Source organism: Apis florea, unplaced genomic scaffold (genome assembly GCF_048593485.1).
Source record: "Apis florea isolate Af1SG1 unplaced genomic scaffold, ASM4859348v1 contig_1789_pilon, whole genome shotgun sequence".
NCBI lineage: Eukaryota > Metazoa > Arthropoda > Insecta > Hymenoptera > Apidae > Apis > Apis florea.
In genome coordinates, this window is record NW_028256481.1 from 1184915 (window position 1) to 1208436 (window position 23522).

The window sequence follows — 23522 nt, forward strand, 5'->3', positions numbered from 1 at the left end:
AAATGTGACGTTTCCTAACGGAACGAACGGAAGGAGTTGAGGATGACTTAATATTATAGCGGAAATGCCGCTGGTAATTTGAGATCGTATCGGTGTCTACTACATAGTTAATTTGTAGAACAAGATTCAATACAGAAATGGTGATGAAATTATCGCTATTAGATATATATGCACTCAATTTAATTTATTTACGTCTTAATTTCGTTTTTTTACATTTGATTTACGTTTTCTCATTAGTATTTTAACAAATTTGTCTTATATCTAATTTTATTTTTATTTTTATTGTTCGTCTTACCTAAGTTTAATTTTGATTTTTAATGATTATTTATCTATTTAATATTAATCATTGTTTAAACATAGCTTTCTTTTCAATAATCTTTATTAACTTGTCGATACATTTCGCACATTCTTGTACATTTTTGTGATCAATATCGTATACCTAAAGAAATTAGAGAAAAAAGTAAGATATAATTATTATATATATTTGCTCAGGAAAAAAAAAATTATAAAAATGAATTTATAAATGCATACTCGTTTAGCAAACTGTGACTTCAGTCTCTTGTCTTTAATTATCATTTTTTCACCTGATTTAAGATTTTTGAACGTTTTCACTCGCAACGGGCCGAATCTTCTTCGAAATTCTTTTATATTATTGTCGCAAATGCTTTCAATGTGTAGAAGTTTCCCGTGTATTTTACGCTGTCGTTCTCCTAATTTGTCTACTTTTTTCGTGAATTTGTCCATATCTCTATAGCCATGGTAGTAATCATGTCTCATTTTTATTCTTAAATCTTCTTTTATCTAAATATAATATCAAATTATTATCATAACAATAACATCGTTATTTATCAAAATAAAATTCTACATTGTTTTATTTACGAATAAAAACACTATATATTATTTATTAACAAAGTTTAACCTTTCACTTTAAAAAAATTAATAGAAATTAAAAAAATATATAATCACTTGTTTGAGTTCGTTTGTCACTTCAAGTTTAAATGATTCTGGCAGGTTTGGATGTTTACTGAAAATTCTATCGATTCGTGCTTCGTTCGAATCCATCCATGAATCGATCTTTTTATCAATGCTTTCATTGCCGTAATCGATCAGGAATGATCTTTCTTCGTTTACGTTGTCGATCACTTTTGATAAAACCTCACCACTCCAATATAAAACACGATCTCTTTCCTTTAATAAATCTGCCCATGTATGAGGCATGCGTCCCACCGTTTGCCCCATTGTTGACGTTGTGCGAGCACATAACCGTCAAAATCTATATTACAGTCAATGATCTATTGATTCAACGCCCTCTGCTTGAAAATTAGACATATACCATACATAGTGCCCTCTGTCGTGCTGTCGTTTTGTTTTCGTTTCAGTTTAAATGAAATTTAGAAACAAGAGTGTGTCGTTAGTTTTGCTTGTCAACGTTGTCAGTTTCGTTCCTTTTCGTGTTTGTTTTGTGAAATTTGTATCAAGTAAACAGGTGGCAAGATTATCCTTCTCGTTTAGTTCTACGATGTGAAACGATTTTCATTTTTTTTTGTTACTTATTTATGTGTTTAGTGGTTATTCGTTTATCCGCCATATTGCTGAAAAATTGAAAAGAAAGAGAGTCATGACATCGTTATGCATATATACGTATGTAAATAAAATTTTACATGAATTTAACTATATAATATAATTTGTTTTATATAATGATTTAAATATCAATTTTTAACAAATAATCATGACACTTTAGGAATATTAAAAATGTTCATCGATTATTTATATACGTATATCGTATATAAATAAAATTACAATATTTTTAATTCCATTATAAATAAATCTTTTTTATGAAATTTTGCTCTTGACATTTATTTATTGATGAAAGTATAATAATTTTTAAATAATAGAGTTTTGATACATAATTTATTTAAAATTTTATATTTTTGCTTATCATATTTCTAATTCAATTAAATTTTTCTAATATTTCTACAATTTTTGTTTTTCATGTCATGATTATTTTATATTATGATTGTAGCTTTCAAAAATTAAGTTAAACATAAGTTAAATAAAAATTATTTATAAGAGAATATATTTCTAAATATATCGATATTAAATAATATCGATTGTTTTACCTAGATTGTTCGAATAATCGAAATATCTAATATTGACAATACCACTTTGTATTGTCTATAAATTATTGATAAGGGTATGCGGGTACACGAAACTCTCTATGATCTATTACTATTGCGTATTTTGATTAAAATTTAGGATTAAGATAATCGTACTATTCGTATCATACTATATAATATTTGTAATTTTAGACTCTCTACTTATTTTATTCCATTTATATTTCATGATTATCAATTCTGTCAGAATCGATATAATCTATTAATTTAATCTTTTATATCTTTTTCGTTTATTATTTATATATATTCCAATATATATTTTTCATATTGCACATATTTTGCGTATTATATAAATAATATAAATATTCTTTTTTTATATTAATTTTATTTGCATGATTGAATATTATAAATTTTCGTTTATTTTTAATATATAGATATTAATTAATATAGATGGCGTTAAAAAAGGCACGTTTTCTTTTCCTTTTTCAATCTCTTATCTTTCTTTTCGTCCCATGGCACTGTTTCGTATTGTTTATCATCGTGTAAGCAAATAACATGATCATACAATGGTTGCAAACTTGGCTGGGTTGTCACAAAAGGTTGATTCTTCGCGAAGTGTCCGCGAGGATTACATTGAGCGTGATTTCACGGTATCAGACATAGAAAAAGGAACTAGAGCGGATGTCCGCCCGTCTCGAAAGTCCGCGAAATTCAATCGTTGCATGGATGCCCGTGTCGGGGTGTCAATTCAAAGCAACGTAATCTGTGTTCAGCTCGACCAATAATCGGCTTATTGATTTCGATTCGAAGCTAAAACACCGTCCACAACAATGTTCATCGAGGCGAGTTGTTTTTCATTTTTTCTTTTTACGTTCTTTGTCTTTTCCAATTGACAATCGAGTTTCTGAGTATGGGGACGATTTTAATTTATTTTTAGAGGCGGATGTCCACCAGGACGTAGTATTTAAAAACGATGAAAAAAGGGAAATAGGTGTAATTTAATTCCTCTGCATAGAAATGATTTTTTTATTTTTAGTTTAATGCGGTTTTTTTTATTGAAAACGTTTTTTATCGTGTGATTCATTCATCCAGAATTATTTATATTATATTTATTAGTATGTTTTTATCAAGTTGTTTAATAATCAATTTAGCGAATGTATTATTTTAAAAGAATTTCACAATAATTAAATTTGAATTAAAATAACAATATTAGATAATATTTGATCGTTCGAAATTATATAATGAAAAATAAAATACAAAAATTTGATTCTTTATCCGAGTGAAGTAAATAAAATCTAGCTCTAGATAAATATATTTTATTTTTGAATACTTTATTTCAGTATTATCTCGAGCTTGATAAACAAGCTGCGAAAATGTAATTGAAATGATTTATCGCACCGGATAGTATTTCGAAAAATAATCAAGTTGAAGAAAAACGCGCGCCACGTAGACTTGTAGACGCGAAAAATTAATATTGGAAACTCGTATCTTACAATGCATTTCAATTTCGTCGGGAGTTAATTAACCGTGGTACGAACCGCATACCTATCGTTTCATTCCCCCCCCCCTGTATTTTGTTTAATTTCTATCTACCTTGTTCGCGTTCAATTTGTTAAAACGCTGAATTTTCGGAATTTTTCTACGCGGAAAAAAGGAGCGTTAATTAGTTGCAATTTAAACGTTGGCAAAAACAAGAATGATCTTTCTTTTTTTTTTCCGCGTGCAGATTTCGATGGTGGAAATTTTTTCCCTTCTTTTTCCTTTTTCGCCGGTAGAACGTAAGTACAGTCGGTCGTAAAAGTATTCGTGGAAATCCATTTAATCCGCAAATTTTAATAAAAATATGTACCGTGTAATTATAATTGGACGTAGCAATTTCTCTTTCGATGCAAAAATTTCTTTGACTTACGATTTTCAACGTAAAAATAAGATGAAAGATTGAAACACATTTTAAAATTTTATTTTTCCAAATACTTGCAAATATTTTATATTTTACACGACATTCGATAAAATTTTAAAAGATAAATATTTTTAAAAAAAATATACGCAGATAAACTGGACTGATTTTTTGCAATTTAAAATTTTCCTAAATACAATTAGAGCGAAATAAAAATATATTTCTACTATAAAACGTATTTTGTATTTGATATTTTATACCTTTCCGCGCTGTCATGTGAATTCTATACATTTCTGTAGATCTAAATTTTCCATACATACATGAATTTTCACGTGTAAGTAAATCTCAAATAACATTTTTGTACACCAAATTTTCTTTTGCTCTCTAGAATTAGTGATGATAGGTTCGCTTAATATACTCGCAATATTTCATACGAAATAGAATTATTGTTGGTTTTGTTAAATAACACAATTTGTTAATTTATCTTGAAATATTTATTAATAAGTGTATGAAGATTTTTGTGACTAGCTGTACAGAATCGTTTATATAAACACACCATCACTTTGGTTGCGTTTAATTACGACGACGATTAATCCCTGCAGTTGTAAATATTCAAATTTCGATGACGTTTTACACTGGTTTTGGTTTGGGCATCGTCACGATAAAATAAAATTGCGATATTTTCTCTTTCCCCACTTGAGGCAGGGATGAGAGTTTTTATAAACTTTTCGTGTATTTATGAATATTTTGTCACGCGTTAAATTACGATGTTACAAGGTTGCTTTTCATTTTGTAGCACCACTCTCAGGGAATTGAGATGAGACAGAATGTAATTTATTTATCTGAATATAAAAATTCAAAAATTCGTGTGATAAATAGAAAGAAAAAAGAGTGTACAGAATAAAAATCGTGACAAATAATTTATAACATTTAATTCTTTATAGCATAACAAAGACATTCAACTTTTTGATTAAATCTCATATAATTGATAATATTTTCGTAGAATTGTATTTCTATGAATAAAGATTTTATTTATTATATTAAATAATGTAACAAGTATTTCGTTTACGTTTTGTATATTTTTTTTTTCTGCATATTGTTTCCAATACAATAGAAAACAATTAAAAAGAGTTGCATAGAATGTAATTAAAAATGAGAAGAAAGAAATCGAATTCGTTAGAACGTTTTTATCAATTTACATTTTGATACAGAGTAAGTTCAAATTGAGTTCAAATTTTTGTTCACAAAAATTCAGATGAAAATGAAAGCATTTTAGTATTTTAAAAACTGCGATTCGATGTTTCGAATTTCGCGTAACTCGTTTCCACGAGTTGCTCCGCAAAACATAGATCAATGGGTTTCAAACAATATCCACTTTCGAAAATTAAACCCTGTCATAAAGAATTTCGCATTCGTTCGATTATTTTTATCGATTTGAGTTTGATTTTTATAGCTGAATAACCGTTTCGATGTTTTCTGTGAACCTTTATCCACGAATGAGAATTGTTTTTGAAAACTAAACGTACGATCGAGGCAATAATCAAAAATCTGCATTAATTAAAGAAACGTGATTCAATAATAATTATTGTAGAAATACGTTATAGTATACTTAATTTTTTTAATTTATTTTTCTTTCACTTTATCCAATACAAAATTAAATTGCCTATATTATTTATCAATATTAAGCAATATTGTTTACGTACTTATTACAATAAGCTACAATAAGCTTCGACCATTATTTTTATACATATATGAATATTCAGCATACAATATGTTTCAATGTCTCATATATACATAATTAATAAAAAATAAAATATTAAGAAAAAGAATTATATATTGTTATATACGATTACTTCATTTTAATAGTAGAAAAAAATATTTCAATCTAAAGTTGCTTAATGTTTAAACAGGAATATCAATAATTCATTTCTTTAATTGAATAATACGTTTTTCCTTTAAACCTATTTTCTTTTAGAATATTTTAAGATCGACCTCCTCTCTTTTCTTATTCTCCTTCTTTATGAATTTTCAATAAATTCTCAATAAGTTTCTCTTCTTTTTGCCAAAAAGTTCGATAATTCCTGAGATCACATTGTGGACGTCACCTAACATCGTCCCTGACCGTCACTGTTATCGTATCCGATGCTTCATTGACCACGCGTCATGTGTGCGCCACGCATGGTTACGTGTGCAACCTGCACACGTGCGGATATCCATGTACACATTGACACGCAGGTGTACACACCTGGCAAGTTCGTTACACGGCTCGTGTTGTCCCGTGGCTACGTGTAACCCGTCGAGATTGCTACTCTTAGTCACTCGCTTTGCTCTTCTGCAAATAGGGGTGTGTTTCCGGGAGAAAAACGACTGATTCTGGCGGAATGTGGATGATGGTGGCACGGTTGGATGGCGTAGTACCTCGAAAAAAGCGTGGAAAATTTGGGAAAATTGTTGGGTTCGAATCTCGAAAAAAAGAGTGGAAAATTTTGAAAAATTGCTGGCTCGATATTTTTTAAGGAAGTTTTTGAAATAAAATATATGTAAAAATATATGTGGTTTGCACTTTGCAAATACATTATTTGTATGATTTGAAATATTGTTTATTTAATTAATTATTTAATTATTGGCTCATAGTTCATTTGATATTAGAATTATATTTCGTAAATAAAATAATGCAATTATATTTCTATGCACATTTTCATGTTCTCTAATATCATAAAATAAAAAATATGGAATACGAATTCCGTTGTTCTGGTATTAAAAAATTTTTTAAAGTATTTATTTTCCCTGATCTTATGTGAAATAAATATGTCAGCAAAAAAAAAAATGTATTAATTTCTTCGTTCAAAAAATTAATTTTGCGATACAATATTTACTTCTTGTTAGTCATTCATAGAAGCGTAATACTTTTGATGTATACATCTTTTAGGTTTCTTGATCTTCGATTTCTTCAAGTTTCGTATAAAATATCAATTTGAAAGTTTGTGCAAGGTATTGGGAAGAAAATTCGGTAAGTAACATATGCTATTTGCGTCCAAGTCGTTTCACCTTTCATCTGAATATGCTTCTCTTTGAGAAGAGAATTTTTGATGCTGAGAATCTTGATAAATCTTATGAAATGAAGATGTGTTGAATTTTCCCTCTATACCCTTTGAAATTCATATCTGATAACTGTCGTTTAATATAAAAAAATTCAATATCACATATATATTTAAAAAGATCCTATTATAGAGGATGTCTTACACAATTGAGCTACATCTTTAACATTATTAGAGATAGAAAAAAAATTGAATAGAATTGAATAAGGTGGAACCAGGTGTCTCATTGAAATATAATAAAAAAAATTTTTCAGGTAATAGTACTTGAATAATTTTTAAGTTCATAATAAAATCTTATTATAATACAATATATAATTTTTGTGTATCTAAAAAAAAAAACAAAGTAGGGAATAATCATTTTTGATCCTTAAATAAATATTTACATTGAATGTAATGATAATTTGAATATAAACAAAAATTTACACTTACAAATATATAAAGAAACTCATATTTACATGCAATATCATTATGTGCAACTGCATATAACTAACAACAAAGAAATTCGATTTCTATTTTAATTTTTATTTGCAAAGAGTAAGAAATGAAAAATAAACGATACGATTTTAATCATTTTAATTATACAAAAAATATTTCACTCACAATTCAAATCTGATTATAGATATAAATAAATAGTACTTGACATGTATATTAAATAATGCTATTTTCAAATGTAATGTTTGTTTTTTGTTATGTTTGCTTCACTTTATTCCTTCTGGATGCATCACCGTTGTCAGATCAGTCTAACGTCTTAATATCTCAGCCGAGACGATTTACATCTTTCTTGCTCCCATTGGAGCTGTTAATCTCCCAATGTTGGATGTCTGAATGAGCGTCGAATGCGTTATCCACCTCGTCTGATGGCTGAGACGAGCTAATTAAGGGAAATTCCAATTATATCTGTTGCAAAGACGCGTCTCGATGTTACGTCTTTCCACGAGATTCTGTTATACCAGAGTTGCGTTATCCGTTAAAAGATCTTAAACCATGGTTGCTGATTCAATTTTAAAAAAAAAACCTATTAAAAAAGAGTAATTATAATTGAGAGAATTTTTTATTCTTACTCTTTTGAAATATCTCTTAAAAAACTTTGATACTGAGAATTTTCTGATTCTGAATCGTTCTTGAATTGCTCTTCTGAGAAGAGATCGTCTAAGAGATTTACATATTTTGAAAATCTGATTTTAATGTAATTTTGCGTAGAAATTAATAGGTTGTAGAGCAATTTATTTTTCGGAAAAGTTTCTTTCAATGCGTGAAACTAATCCTCCAATTTTCTTACCATTTACTCATGTTTCGTGTATTCATTTGGAAATAATAGAATTTTTTGAATTAAAACTTCTTTTTATTAGTAACGTGTGCATGTAATTATATTGCAAAGTGTTTACCATTGTTCTTGGTCTGTCTTAATAAGTTTTGATATAGATTTGCCATTGTTATTTTCTTCTTCATTTCCTTTTCACTCATTATATAAGCAACATTATCGTACGAGAATTTTTCTTTCTTTATCCAATAATAAATAGCGATAAATACGTAATTGCGCTAAAAAAATTTGAAAATATTAAAATAACTTTTCAAAAGCACATACAAAAATCAATACGAATTATATTTATTATACTACTCGATATATTACTCGATGGCTTGAATAATAAAATGTTCAACTTAAAATTTTCATCTGACTTTGACAAGCGAATCGAATATTCAATCATTGAACGGGTACAAATAACTTCAATTTTTCATATTCACTGCGGACGAACGTTATAGAAATCCAGAAATGAAAAACCGTGAATCCACGTCTTTCACGTCCTCGAAGCAGGGATCGGCTCGTCGTTCCAAATAAATCCATCGCGAGGAGGAAGGGCGACGTGCAGGTAGGTCATGGTGTAAAAACGTAACGGCCACATAATTCGCAAGCCTGGGGACTTCCAATCGTCTACACTTCAAAGGGAGAGAGAGGCTGGGTCGGCTTGGTTGTGAACACGACCGGTTCGAGGCCACCTTCGCACGCGCGAATAGCCAGTAGTGGCAACCGAGCGCGAACGTTTATTTTTAGTGCAATTTGTCGCTCGAACGATGCCATAAAGCGAGGCTACACACCGTGTGTGTACCGGCCTATAGAAATTTTCACGTGTTTGTACCCACGACTAAACGTCACTCGCATCGTTAAATGTGTCGACGGCGGACGATACGTGAGCGGGGGAGGGTGAGGGGACCGCTTTATAAACCATCCCGTTTGGCCTTTCGTATCATCCGCCCGATGCTCACCACGAAGCAGCCGGTTCCAATGGATTGTCGATCCGACATTGCCTCTTCTTTTGTGTTTTCTCGCTCGTGTGTTCAAGTTTCGACGTATCAAGTTTTTATATATATATATATAAACGTATTTGAGTTAAGTAACACGCGGTAATACGTGTCTTCGTATTTTGGCGACACGTTACATTGGCCAAATTATTCCGAGGAATTTAACCTACAATTCGTTCGAATAATGTATATCGGGGAAAATTTATTTTCAGATGTATAAAAAGATAATTGTTTCGATGCAATGTATAACAATTATACGTTAAAATGTTCAATCCTTTTTCTTAAGAGAAAAAGTTTACAGATTAAACAAAATACGCATATGTAGACAGAGAATTGGCAATTGATCGATAGTTGAGAAATATTATGTAAATTTTTCGAGAAGAATTTATATTTCAATTTTGTAACATCTCAAAATATTTATTTTAGATCGTTATAAATTATCAATAAGTTTTTTTTTTTTCATTTTAGAATCTTACACAATGTAATGATGATTTGTCCAATAACAGTATGAAAAGTAGAAACTTTCTACTTTTTTTTCACTATTTGATTTGCAAAACTTTGCAAAAATTAAAATTAATTTCTCTTTTTTGATCTAGCCATAGATATTTATAGGTATTAATTTTAAGCTACCTTATACTATAATATATGCATTTCTATCATTGGTTATTTATTATATTTTAGAGAAATAAACAACAATAATAATTCTAACTTTAGTTGGAATTTTTTTATTGTATGTCTTCTTACAGTACTTTTTTATAATTTTAAAAAAAAAATTTTATAATTTTTTTATCGTTTCTATTGTTATTTTGTTTAGGCCACATAATTTATAGGATAGGATTGTCGAGGATATCTCATAGTCATAGCATTTTTTCCTTAATATCTGTTTCTTTGGAATACCATTTTCGATTATTAAGCTCCAGTTTATTGTTGTTTGTCAAATTCAAAGCGCTTTCTAAGTTAATTGCTTGCTACAACTTTTTTGTTACATCTGCCATGCAGTTACTTAAGGATTCAAATCACAAATATTTGTATATTTATATATTCTTTGTATATTGATTATTGCGTATTTTCTTTTCTTATTTTATACTAATTAAATGCAATATAATTAATTTCTTTCGTATATTTAATCATATTTTTATATATTCATATATAAAAATATATACATTTTCAATGAAATAATAAATTGTAATTATATAAAACAGTATTGCTTCTAAAACTTAAATCTCCATGTAAACTCAAAACTGGAAAAATATATAATTTTGTCCAGTTAACTCTTATTATTTTTTGCGTTCTTTCGAAAGAAAATAAACTCTATACAATTATTTACAAGAAAATGTATAATAGGGAGTAAATTTATACTAATTGCCACAGTTTGCGTGCAAATAGTGTGCAATAAAGGTGTAATAAGGATAAATCGTTGGAATTTAGCAGTATTACTATTAATGATACAACGTGTAATTTTATTTTCTTTATTTTTCAAACAGCTTTCTCTGATAGATACAGATTTACTTAAAAAAAAAAAAATAATAATTTTGAAAACAAAATGGAATTACTTTAATGCTATGGTAACTAAGCGATACTAGCGCCGCGTGGCCATTAACTGCCAGCATCAATCGATATACCCGCATTCTTATTTTGAAAATTATCTCATAGAATTAATATACAAATTATATAATTCATCGAGTTAAAGTATCGATGCATTCTAACCAAATAAATCCTATTACAACTGGTCGGATATTCGTTTAATTTAATCGAAATATTTAATCGAAAAATCGCAAATTATCCCCGTAATTTTGCGGGATTGACGTTCGATATTTTTGAAACACATCGGTGAAAAAACGCGATATCGATTATCCGTTTAAATTTGAATAATATTCGAAATGACGCATAACGAAGCTCGGCAAGCGTATAATGCTTCATTACGCGTGATGATGCGATGAAATTAATTAATAAAATTCCGGCCGCCGAGTTCCATCCACGTGTACGTGTATTATCTCGCCGCTCAAGAGGGTTTAAATCAAAATCAACCCAATAGACTCGCGAACCCGGTCGGGAGAGAATTAAAATCAAAATCAAATTTACGGCTGATAATCCTGAGGAAACAAAAGCCGCTCGACCATTTCCCACTGTTTGTCCCATTCTCCTTTCTTTCACTATCCTTGCTTTATTTAATCTGTTTCTATGATTCTACGATTTTGACTATTCATCCTTGGATAAACGTATATCGCTCGTTTCTAAAAGTAATTTCAAAGAAGCGTGTGATATTTTTATTATTTCCTTGAAATAATAGCATGTTTCAATTACACATTTTTTCCAAATTTAATTGCAAATCATTCCAAAAGAACAAACGTTGATATATTACACAATATATTATTATCGTATTATTTCAATTTCTCATATTTCTCAGATTTAAATCATTTCAAAAGAACAAATGTTAATACAATACAATTACACGATATATTATTACCGTATGTTTCAATTACACATTTTTGTATTTAAATTTTTCAAATTTAATTGCAAATCAATCCAAAAGAACAAATGTTGATATATTACAATTACATAATATATTACATATATTATTACTGTATGTTTCAATTTTATACATTTTTATAATTAAACATTTCCAATTTTCTATTACATTTTTTATTCAAATTTTATTACAAAGAAACACATTCCAAGAGATCAAATGTTAATATATTATAATTACATAATACGTTACATATCACCATACGTTTCAATTACACATTTTTCTAATTAAACATTTCCCAAATCTTATTACAAATCATTCGTAAAAAGTACAAATGTTAATGTATTCCAATTACATGATATATTATTATCGTATTATTTCAATCACACATTTCCTAAATTTTATTACAAATCATTCCAAAAGAACAAATACGTTTCGATTACACATTTTTATAATTAAACATTTTCCAAATTTTATCACGGATCATTATCCGAAATAAACAAACGTTTACGTTCGAAATCAAAACGAAATCACACGAAAAACTTGAAACACGATTATGTTAAACTCTTCCGGTACCTCGATCGTCACGAGTCGTCAACGCTCCATTTGCACCGCGGATAATTCTTTCCCCCTTCCTCTCCTCTCCTCCTCTTGGAACAGAAAAGAAAGGAGGGCGGGAAGCAGGTTCGATAAATATCGTTCATTATGCTCACAACCGGTTACCTTTGGCACCGTCACACAGGGTGGGCTCCGATCTTCAGCCATCCGATTACAGGTTCGGTAAGTTGGCTCGTAGGCTCGTTTCATAGCGATCAGATCCTTCCGCATGGCGGATCAAAACTCGGTGAAATCGACGTGCCCAGCGAGCACGGGCCATCTGACACGAAAAGAGAGAGAGAGAGAGAGAGAGAGACGAGGCACCACTTCCGGTTCTGTTCCGCCCAGAGCCAGTCAGAAAGAATTAACCGGATAACGCGTGTACCAGCGCTGTGCGCTCGAATTCAAACCCGCTCCCTTGCTCCTTTACACGCGAGATCTTCTTCTTCTCGTCTTGGATGAACGATTTCTCGAGGATAATCTCAGAAGGAACGAGAGATGTTGATTCCAAGCGTAACTTTCGCTATTTGAAATATCGTTGTGATAATAAATTGATGCGGGAATAGAAGGGGATTATTTAATGTGAAAAAAGAATTTTCCTTTTTGAGATCAAAGAATTTCAGCATGAGGTTGTATTTTGGATGAATGAAAATACCGGAAAATTTTTATTATTTGGAATTTCTGTATCGATTGTTTCAATATTTGCATTTAAAGTGTTCAGAAGAATCAATGAAATGATATTTAATTAATCATAAAATTTAATTCGCAATTAAGACTTAACAAATTTAACATCAACTTATATTTATATTTCAATGTGATTTTTCAGATCGAGATTAGGTGGTAAAATTGATTGACCGGATTAATTACCTTCTCTCAAATACAACTCCGTATTTGCGTATTTGAGTTGTCCAAAGAAGGTGCAGTATGCTGGTGAGTTCGATACATTAAACTTTGTTGCGAATTTCGAGATCGCTAGCTTTTCATTTTAGAATGGGTGGCGAACCTCAAAGCTTATTTTTTTTTTTTATTTTTATTTGCGCACCAATGGATGCTGAATTTTCAGAATTGAAATAGACCCAGAGATTTTAATTAGACAAAATTTAAATAAGGTGTAATTTCTATTTTCAAAAGGGATTTAGAAAATTTCACTGAATGTTGGATATAACGCGTTTATAGGATATAATAAAAGAACAAGATTAAGATTGCTTAAAGAGTTTCGATCTTTTTTTATACCGCTTCTTTCCAACATAATTCCCAATTTAAAATTTATTAAAACGAACGCGCTTTTACTTTCTCCTATTAAAAAAATATCTAAATCCCTTCTCTGTTGATCCTAAAACTTTTCGCGATAACGAAAATATTGCTTCGAAGTGCGAAGAAAAGTGAAACTCAAGATGCACGTCGTAACAGGTAGGTGGAATTTATTTCCTCGACATTGCATCGAAAAGTTGGAAAATTTACACGACCAGACTCTTCATCTAACGTCGTAACATTATTAACACGATAAAAGGAAGGTAACACACTAGTATATTACAAGATAATAATTATAAAAATATCGTACAATCCGTCATGTGATTTCCATTTTCTCCTTCACGAGTAAAGAAATCAATCAAAACCATGGATAACTCGTCCATCACGAAAAATTTCATTCCTTTTCCTCCACGAGAGTAAAATACGAATCTTCTCCGAACTTCTTCCAAACTTTTCCAAACTTTTAATATCATTTTAATTTATCATTTTTATTAAAAAAAAAAAAAACTAACAATACCTTCATCATTAAACCTGAAATCCATCGCAATCATCACAAAGAGATTGAAAAAAATCTTTAAACAAGAATTACGAATACGAAAAAATATTTTTGCCACAAACCCCTCCCCCAATTACAGAAATAGAGAATAAAAAATATCGTCCTCTCGATCACATCCGCAAAAATCAAAACTCGCAATTTCATCGGTGAACCGTTGGTACACCCGACACATAATCGCCCGCCGACCTTAGCCCGCCGATCTGTCCCGCGGCTTTAAAGAGCCGGCCGAATCGTTGTACCCGATTCAATTACCTTTGAAATCCCTTGTCGTCGGACATTAAAGCCAGAACTAATCCCCGGGACACTGTGCAAGAGCGAGGCTACAAGCGGATGCTCTCACCCCGCCGCTAAGCTTCGTGGAATCCTCTATGGGGTAACGATAATCGATAGAGGGGAGGAGGGGGAGGGGGAGAGGAAAAAAGAAAGAAAGAAAGAAAGAAAGAAAGAAAGGAAGGAAGAAGGAGGAAGGGAAGAGGAAAAAGAGGAGAGGGGAGGGAGAGGGGAGAGGGGGAAGTGAAAACACGGTTGAAACAGTAACGTTGTCGCTTGGTTGAGCGACGAAATATCTGGTTGTTTGAAAAAAAAAAAAAAACAACGGCGGTTTCCTTCGCGAATATGCCACACCGTGTGGCTAAGCTGGATTTGAATAAGAGTGGCCGCTGCGAATACTTGCAACGATGAAGGATTGTGGATTGTGATATTGATTTCGTTGTATGTACGTTGAAAGTGATACAAGTGAAATTTTTGATTTTGATTTTTAATGCGATTATTGATATTTAGCATTGACAATATGGAATCTTATAACGATTAATTTATTCGAAGGTGGTTAATTTAAACTGGTCAGTTATTCGAATAATCAAACTTGGAATAATATAACGATGTAACGATTATTTGCTTATTTGAGTGATCAATTTATTAATTTTCGTAAATCGTACGAAAAGAAATTTTACTATTTTCCGCGAATTTATATGGTCCTTGAAAATACTTGAGTAGTTAAGTATTTTGTATTCCATTTTCTTTTTAGAAACAGTTAGATTATGAAACAAAATAATACTGAGTTTATCTTTTTGCTTATCTTTATTTATTTATTGATTTATTTTTCAAATTTTGATTATAGTGAGAAAGGGATGTTGAAGATGTGTTTAGGACAAAACAGTTAGGTCATTGATGTGAAACAAAATAATACTGAATTTATCTTTTTGCTTATCTTTATTTATTTATTAATTTATTTTTGAAATTTTGGTTATAATGGTTAGTGTAGCGTGAAAGAGGAGATGTGTTTAGGAAAGTGATATCGATGTTGTTCCGAGCTTTTGCCGAGTTGATGCGTGGTGGCGAATGATGATGGAACTTGTATTATGAAATGCTTTCGACACGTGTTGAATTTGAGTTATCGTATTGATGTTTAAATGTCAGATTTCTTTTTTTTTTTTTAATATAACACAATAACACATATATTTTTACACAATAATTATCGATAATTTGTATCGATGAACTAATTGTCCAATTTAAATTGTTTCGAAGAAATGTTTTTATTAATAACTTTTTTAATAAACAACCATCACTAAATAGAATCATCGCAATAAAGATAATAACGTAGTAAAAAAATCATCGAGGATCTTTCTTCAAATATATCTATCCTTGAATCTCATCGAAAAATTTCCAGAGGCTTCGATCTCGAAATCCCATTCGAATGAAATAAAAATGAATATTTTCCTTCAACCGTGATTTATTCGCGCATTCAATTACGTACATATCAATTGGCAATTTTCTGTGTTTTGCTCCATGAAAAGTGGCCATTGACCGAATCACCTGACATTCCCCAGGTTTCCATCAACTTTCCTTCCGCGTCATTTCTCTCGACAGATTTCTCGGGTTCTCCACGGGACATTACGGCAGATCACGTGCACAATACCTTCAATTTCATCGACCCTCCTTTAATGCGTAGCAATACGTTTTCCTCCTGTCCCTACGAAAATCGTCATTTTCGCCAATTGGCTTGAATCACGTGGCATTATCCTCTCTTAACCCCTCGAGGACGATGAACTATGTAAGCGCATTATTTGCCAAATGTTACACAGAAGAATGTGGCTTGCTAAGAGCAATTTCGATTTTTAACTGGCTTTTTAACGTTTAAAAATTAATGAATTTAATCCATCTTTTCTTGATGCTATAAAAATTATCCTCGTTACATTGTATTTTTTTCAAAGTTTCATTTCCATTATGAAAATCAATGGGTGCTATACATTTATTGTAGCTAGGTAATTATTATACTAAGCAATAGCAGAAATTGAAAATTTTAAAAGAGTCGTGTTTATTAATTTTGCTTTTTTCCCCTCAAAGTTTCACTTTTAATAAATTTAATTCGACATGGAAAGAATTAATTTTGTTAAAAATTAGAAAAGTGAAAAAATCTGTGTTAATTTATTTATAAATTTGTAACGCAGTTACTCTTAAAGTAATTACTTGCAATTAATTCTTCGAGTTGATACATCTCTACGTACAAAATAGTTATTCTCGATTCCTATTGGTAGAAAATCGAAGGTTTCCAATGCCAGAGATCAGCGTTGACGAAATTCCAAACAGTTCTCGGAGATTCTCTATCATCGATCCATTGCGTTCTGGGAAGGCAGTCTGGGAATTCTGGGATGAGGTTTGAAGATCGAAACAACGAGGATTCGGGGCGGCTATTCAAACTTTTTTCGAAATGATATCAGGTTATCTTCTCTATATCAAAAATGTAATAAAATGTCTAAAATTTTTGAATTAATATTAAATATCCTCAATAATTCTTAAATTATTTTTAAAAAGTTTATTTTGCAACCCCAAATTATTCTTTCAATTTCTAGAATAATAATATTAATTATTCTGTAATAAATTGAAAACAAAAACAGTAGTTAGAAGTTTAGAATGTATGGAATTCTCAGAAAGTTAAGAACTATCCTACCAGATGATATTGTACATATGTAGACAATGTATATACAAAACAATAATATATTGAGAATTAGTGGAATATAGATTTACAAAGTATATTTACAATTGTAAATTGAAACCAAAAACAGTAGTTAGAAGTTTAGAATGTATAGAATTCTCAGAAAGTTAAGAACTATCCTATCAGATGATATTGTACATATGTAGACAATGTATATACAAAACAATAATATATTGAGAATTAGTGGAATGTAGATTTAAAGTATATTTACAATTGTAAATTGAAACCAAAAACAGTATTTAGAAGAATGTATGGAATTCTCAGAAAGTTAAGAACTATCCTATCAGATGATATTGTACATATGTAGACAATATATATACAAAACAATAATATTGAGAATTAGTGGAATGTAGATTTACAAAGTAAATTTACAATTGTAAATTGAAACCAAAAACAGTAGTTAGAAGAATGTATGGAATTCTCAGAAAGTTAAGAACTATCCTATCAGATGATATTGTACATATGTAGACAATGTATATACAAAACAATAATATATTGAGAATTAGTGGAATGTAGATTTACAAAGTATATTTACAATTGTAAATTGAAACCAAAAACAGTAGTTAGAAGAAGGTATAGAATTCTCAGAAAGTTAAGAACTATCCTATCAGATGATATTGTACATATGTAGACAATGTATATACAAAACAATAATATATTGAGAATTAGTGGAATGTAGATTTACAAAGTATATTTACAATTGTAAATTGAAACCAAAAACAGTAGTTAGAAGAAGGTATAGAATTCTCAGAAAGTTAAGAACTATCCTATCAGATGATATTGTACATATGTAGACAATGTATATACAAAACAATAATATATTGAGAATTAGTGGAATGTAGATTTAAAGTATATTTACAATTGTAAATTGAAACCAAAAACAGTAGTTAGAAGAAGGTATAGAATTCTCAGAAAGTTAAGAACTATCCTATCAGATGATATTGTACATATGTAGACAATGTATATACAAAACAATAATATATTGAGAATTAGTGGAATGTAGATTTAAAGTATATTTACAATTGTAAATTGAAACCAAAAACAGTAGTTAGAAGAAGGTATAGAATTCTCAGAAAGTTAAGAACTATCCTATCAGATGATATTGTACATATGTAGACAATGTATATACAAAACAATAATATATTGAGAATTAGTGGAATGTAGATTTACAAAGTATATTTACAATTGTGAATTGAAAACAAAAACAGTAGTTAGAAGAAGGTATAGAATTCTCAGAAAGTTAAGAACTATCCTATCAGATGATATTGTACATATGTAGACAATGTATATACAAAACAATAATATATTGAGAATTAGTGGAATGTAGATTTACAAAGTATATTTACAATTGTAAATTAAAACCAAAAACAGTAGTTAGAAGTTTAGAATGTATAGAGTTCTCAGAAAGTTAAGAACTATCCTATCAGATGATATTGTACATATGTAGACAATGTATATACAAAACAATAATATATTGAGAATTAGTGGAATGTAGATTTACAAAGTATATTTACAATACTTTTACTGGAACATTATTCATTATTTGTTAAAACTGTTATTTTCAATATTATCCTCTACTGTTGGTAACAAAACTATTTATTTTACTTTAATTATATTTTAAATATTTTACTTTTAATTATTCGTTTACAAAAAAAAAAAAAAAGCAAGTATTCCATTTCACCCAATCTTACAGCTCCACCATTTTGTCTACTTGGGTAATTTCCGGAGAACCTGAATATTCGGAAATCTCACCTCGAATCCTCTTTCAATCCTCTACCCTTCCTTTTGTCCCAAGTGCATCGACTCAACGCACTTTCACCCTTCCTCCTCCCTCTCCCCTTCCTCCTCCTCCTCTTTGTTTTCTTCTTTGCACTTTCCCTTTCGTACCAATCAACCATGGCCATTTCCTTTTTAGTCAAGGTACTTGTGCACGAGACAGAGCAGGAAGCACGGCAGTGGTCGTGGTTATTTTCGAACAGACCGGCTCGATACGTGGAAGCCATTGTTCGCGCGGTCCTAGTTTGGCAGTGATCCTCGGTGTCAGCCGGTCTAATAAAAGCCAGGTCGACGGCTACCGATCAGACTCGACTCTGATTCATCCCTGCAGGCTACGGAACGGCCTGGATAAACGACCCGCTTCGCGCTCTACGTCATCGACTCACGTATCCTCCCTTAAGTATCGCTGTTGGACACCTTTGTTAAGAGTTTTAACTACGTCTTGATAAAATTCGTTATTGAAACATTTTTAAACACGCCAAAATTATTAAATTATACTCGACGCTTTGACGCTACTTTATTCTCACTATTTTCTATCTACCAAATGTGATCTATGTTCTTAGCTTCTTAGGGGAATGCTATCCAGAATATTTTTGTTTTTGAGAACAGTAAAAGTAGTGCAAGTTTTTCTTCGAGGTTTTAAAGTTAAGATATGTTGTATAATTAAGAGAATATTTATTCTTGTCTTGCTTGCAGTTACAGATATCGAAGTATTTGTGTTTTAAGTTCTCTTGTACATCACACAGGTTAAGATCCTGTGTATTTTTTAGAATAATCTAGAATTTACGAAGTCGAAAAATTGGAATCACTCACAATTTTCAATAATAATTTGTATACCGCTATACGTAATATTGTATTATTTTTTTATTATATTTCCATAACCAGGCAATTATCTGATCAAATTAAAAATGTTTGGAATTCACTTCGATTCATGAAAAATGAAAAGTATGATAAAACAATTAGAAAGGATTATTAGTTGATAAAAATTATCATTGAACGTTGTACGTAAAAACGGATAAAAATATATACCTTCAGAGAATTTTCCTAATTTGTTTCCTAATTCTTTTCTTCGATCGATGATCATTCATTTTTCCAGTGCGAATTTTGCAGCGGTAATTTGAAAGTATCGAGGAATTTTTAGATAATTTTTAGTGGTATGTTAAGGTCAGATTGGAATGCAATATAATATGAAGGAATTTAATTCGTGAGAAAGTAGTAATTGGGATAAATTCCGTGGAGGATTTTAATTTTTTTCTACTTCTATTTATAACCGAAGAAATATTTCTCTTCTGGAACAACGTTCAAAGCTAAATACGATTTAAGGAAATTTAAAAAAGTATATTTTTAACTATAACATAAAACGTACGTAATAATATAAAAAAAACGATATAGTTACTTTTTAAAAATACTTATCCAATTACTCGATTGTTCTCTCCTTAAAGACTCTTTAATTACTCAGAAATTAAACAGAGATTAAAATCATTAGCAAGTTATTACACCACCCTCTCCTAATTTACTTCTTTTCAAAAGTAAAATTTCATCGAAATTATTACTTTTATCGTTTCGCCAACTTTTCGATTTCATTTTCTTAATGGGGGGAGAAATAAAAGCAACAGCTTTGGTACCACACGACTGGTATCGCGGATACATTTATAAAAGGGGGAAAAGTAATATCGTCCACATATATTCTTGGGGTGGGACATAGTTTAAGAGAGTTATCGGAGCTGCGATGAGGCTGTGAAAAGTAATATCTGCTCCATGCATCACGTCTTAAATCCGGCTTCACCGGAAACCAACGACGAATTCTGAAAGATAATATCGCTCGGGATTATGTGTGTGCACAGGGTGTCCCGGAGTTATGGTTCCGAGTTTGGGGTCGCGCGCAAAGAAATTAGACCTCTCGATAAAGATTCGTGAATGGAAGCGTTATATTCGTTTGTTGAAATCATTCGAATTGACGTTATATATTTTGCACAATTCTGGCATCTGGTTAATTGCAATCTGTCAATTTTAGAAAAAAGTGTATTTAATTATTCTTGTAATGATATTATAATCTTAATCATAAGTGTATGATAATTATAACGTTTCAATTAATTTTGTTAATTGTAAATTTGTGATAATCATCTTTTACTTGACTCATGAATAATATATACCTGTGAGTGCACTCGTAAAAAAGAAAAAATACCATCCAATATTTCTTTCATCGAAACAATTTTTCCTGCGATTGTGAGATTTTCACTCAATATACTCGTCTATTTTTATTTTAGAAACAATTATTTTCATAAGATATACTTACCTATACATAATATATACACATAAGAGAATCGCATAAATAGTCACAGTACAACGAAACATTTCTTTGTTTCAAAAAGAAACAAGTATTCAAAGTATTCAATTTAATTTTCTACGGCAAAAGTGTGTGTTATCTGCTGCAACTCAACAATATAACTCAATACACAGAAAATAACAACGAAATGGAAGTGCACATTCTTCCTACAAGTAAATTTCAAATTCCAAAAAAAAAGAAAAAAAAAAAATTCAAATGTTTATTGAAAATAATTCTTCCACGAAAAAATTATGAAAAAAAAAAAAAAATAGAGAAATTCATCGCGTTGTTTGCACTTCGGATCCACCGTTTGTGTCTCTGCGATCGGGCCGATACAATTTTATCCCAAGACACGTCGTCGACCGGAAAGAGAGTGAAAGAGTCCCCCCGAAATCGATGCCCGCCAATAGTGCAAGCCTGCTGGTGCACGCTTCCACCTCGTAAGACGTCGTCCCCCCATAACACTCTGGTGGAGGCTTGATGGCCGGTTGCCAACCAGACACAATCCACAGGCTATAAATACTGGCGGACACCAGCCAGTGTCCTGGCCCTCCTCGTTCCATTCCAACCGGCTACCCTCTCTCTCTCCCCCCCCCCCCCCTCCACTGGGCCAACTTTTTCGCGGCATTTCTGCGCCTTAACACGGGCAAAACGTGTACCCAACTCTGGCTGGCTCTGGCGCGCTGGTTTCGCGCGGAATGGGCCAAGCTGCTAATTTCGATCCAGCCAAGACAGGCGGAGGAGAAAATGGCGCATCTTGGTGTCGTGTATTATAGGATTTTTGAAAATTGTGAGAGATTGAGCAAGAGTTTTTGTCGATGCAAAGTTAACCCTTTGCAACTCGAGACATTTTTCACTCGATCGATAATTGAAATGATTTCAACACTTATATATAAAGATACATAAAATATTAAAATTATGTAAAAATTTTCAATCAATTTGTGTTCAATGAAATCATCGGTTTGTTAAATATCACGATAAAATATCGTTACAAAGCTTACGATCTCGATAACGTGCTCTCATTCACTGTCTTTTATTATTCTTATTTTTCATCTTCTTATACTGCATCACTATTTTCCTTCTCTTATTTAATGAATGAAAAGTCAAATCGCTCATCTCGAACTAATTTCATTCCACGATTTACGAAACTCGAAAAATTATTTTGAAAATAATATTTCTATTCCCACGACTGTCAAATTAACGCCGAAAATCTAGTTGTAGATCCAATTTCAGGTCTAATTTCAGATAAAAAGATCTTCGAATCGTTACACAGGTCACATAAATTTACATTTTTGCTTGAATTTCTATCTCTAACGCTGAGTTAGTTTTTTCCATGGGTTTTCGATTTTTCTTGTCAGTTTTGCTTTCTAGACAGTAGTTTTTAACAATTTTGTAAGAGGAGATTTATGCAGATAAGTATATAAGATGTAGGAGATGATGAAGAAAGTGATACTTCTTAAAAACCTTGCAAAGTCTGCAGCTGGAAGAAAAGAAGAAGCGAGAACAAGATATATATATATATATATACATGTCAATTCTGTCAGGTTCCACTTCACAAAAGTGAATGTTTTACAAAATGTCACACTAACTTAACAAGAGATATTGGACATAAATAAATAAGTAACTTTGTGTAAAATTTTATCAAAAATAGCGTTGATTTAGCAAAACACTGCAACGCTTTAAATAGATACGTGTTTATTTAATTCTCTTAAAAAAGGCCTGGAAACCGAGAAAGAGAAAGAAAAAACAACCCAAGGCAGTAGAGGAAGTCGTCTACTATGAGAATTTTTGAAAACCATAAGAAACACATTTTGTCGATAATTAATATTCTGTTTAGTTGATATAAGTTTGTGTATGAGAGTGGAAAGAGTCATCTGTGAGAGGAATGGTGAATTATTTTGTTAATATTCTGTTTATAGGACGAGTTTAATATGGTAGAAATGTATTGAGATGCAATTATTCTTATTTTCTAAAAGAATGTATATGGGCAGACTGAGTACTATGAAATTGATTGGGCATAGTTTCTTCTTTTCTTTTCCTGTGTTCATAGACAACAGTTCAATGGAAAAACAATGAAAAGTAAAGCTGTTACATACTTGTAACAGATTTCTTTTACTTGCTTCGTGATAATTTTCATCGACTATCGTATC

General features: G+C 30.8%; 1 protein-coding gene across 1 annotated transcript; it reads right to left on the minus strand.

Moving 5' to 3' along the window:
* Positions 1 to 165: 165 nt before the first annotated feature.
* Positions 166 to 1245, minus strand: LOC100866279 (uncharacterized). The gene is made up of 3 exons (XM_003696112.4): positions 967 to 1245; positions 532 to 801; positions 166 to 439 (listed from the first exon to the last, which is right to left on the minus strand). Exons 1-3 carry the CDS (start codon positions 1237 to 1239, stop codon positions 344 to 346), a joined length of 639 nt encoding a protein of 212 aa, XP_003696160.1. The 5' UTR covers positions 1240 to 1245; the 3' UTR covers positions 166 to 343.
* Positions 1246 to 23522: the final 22277 nt, after the last annotated feature.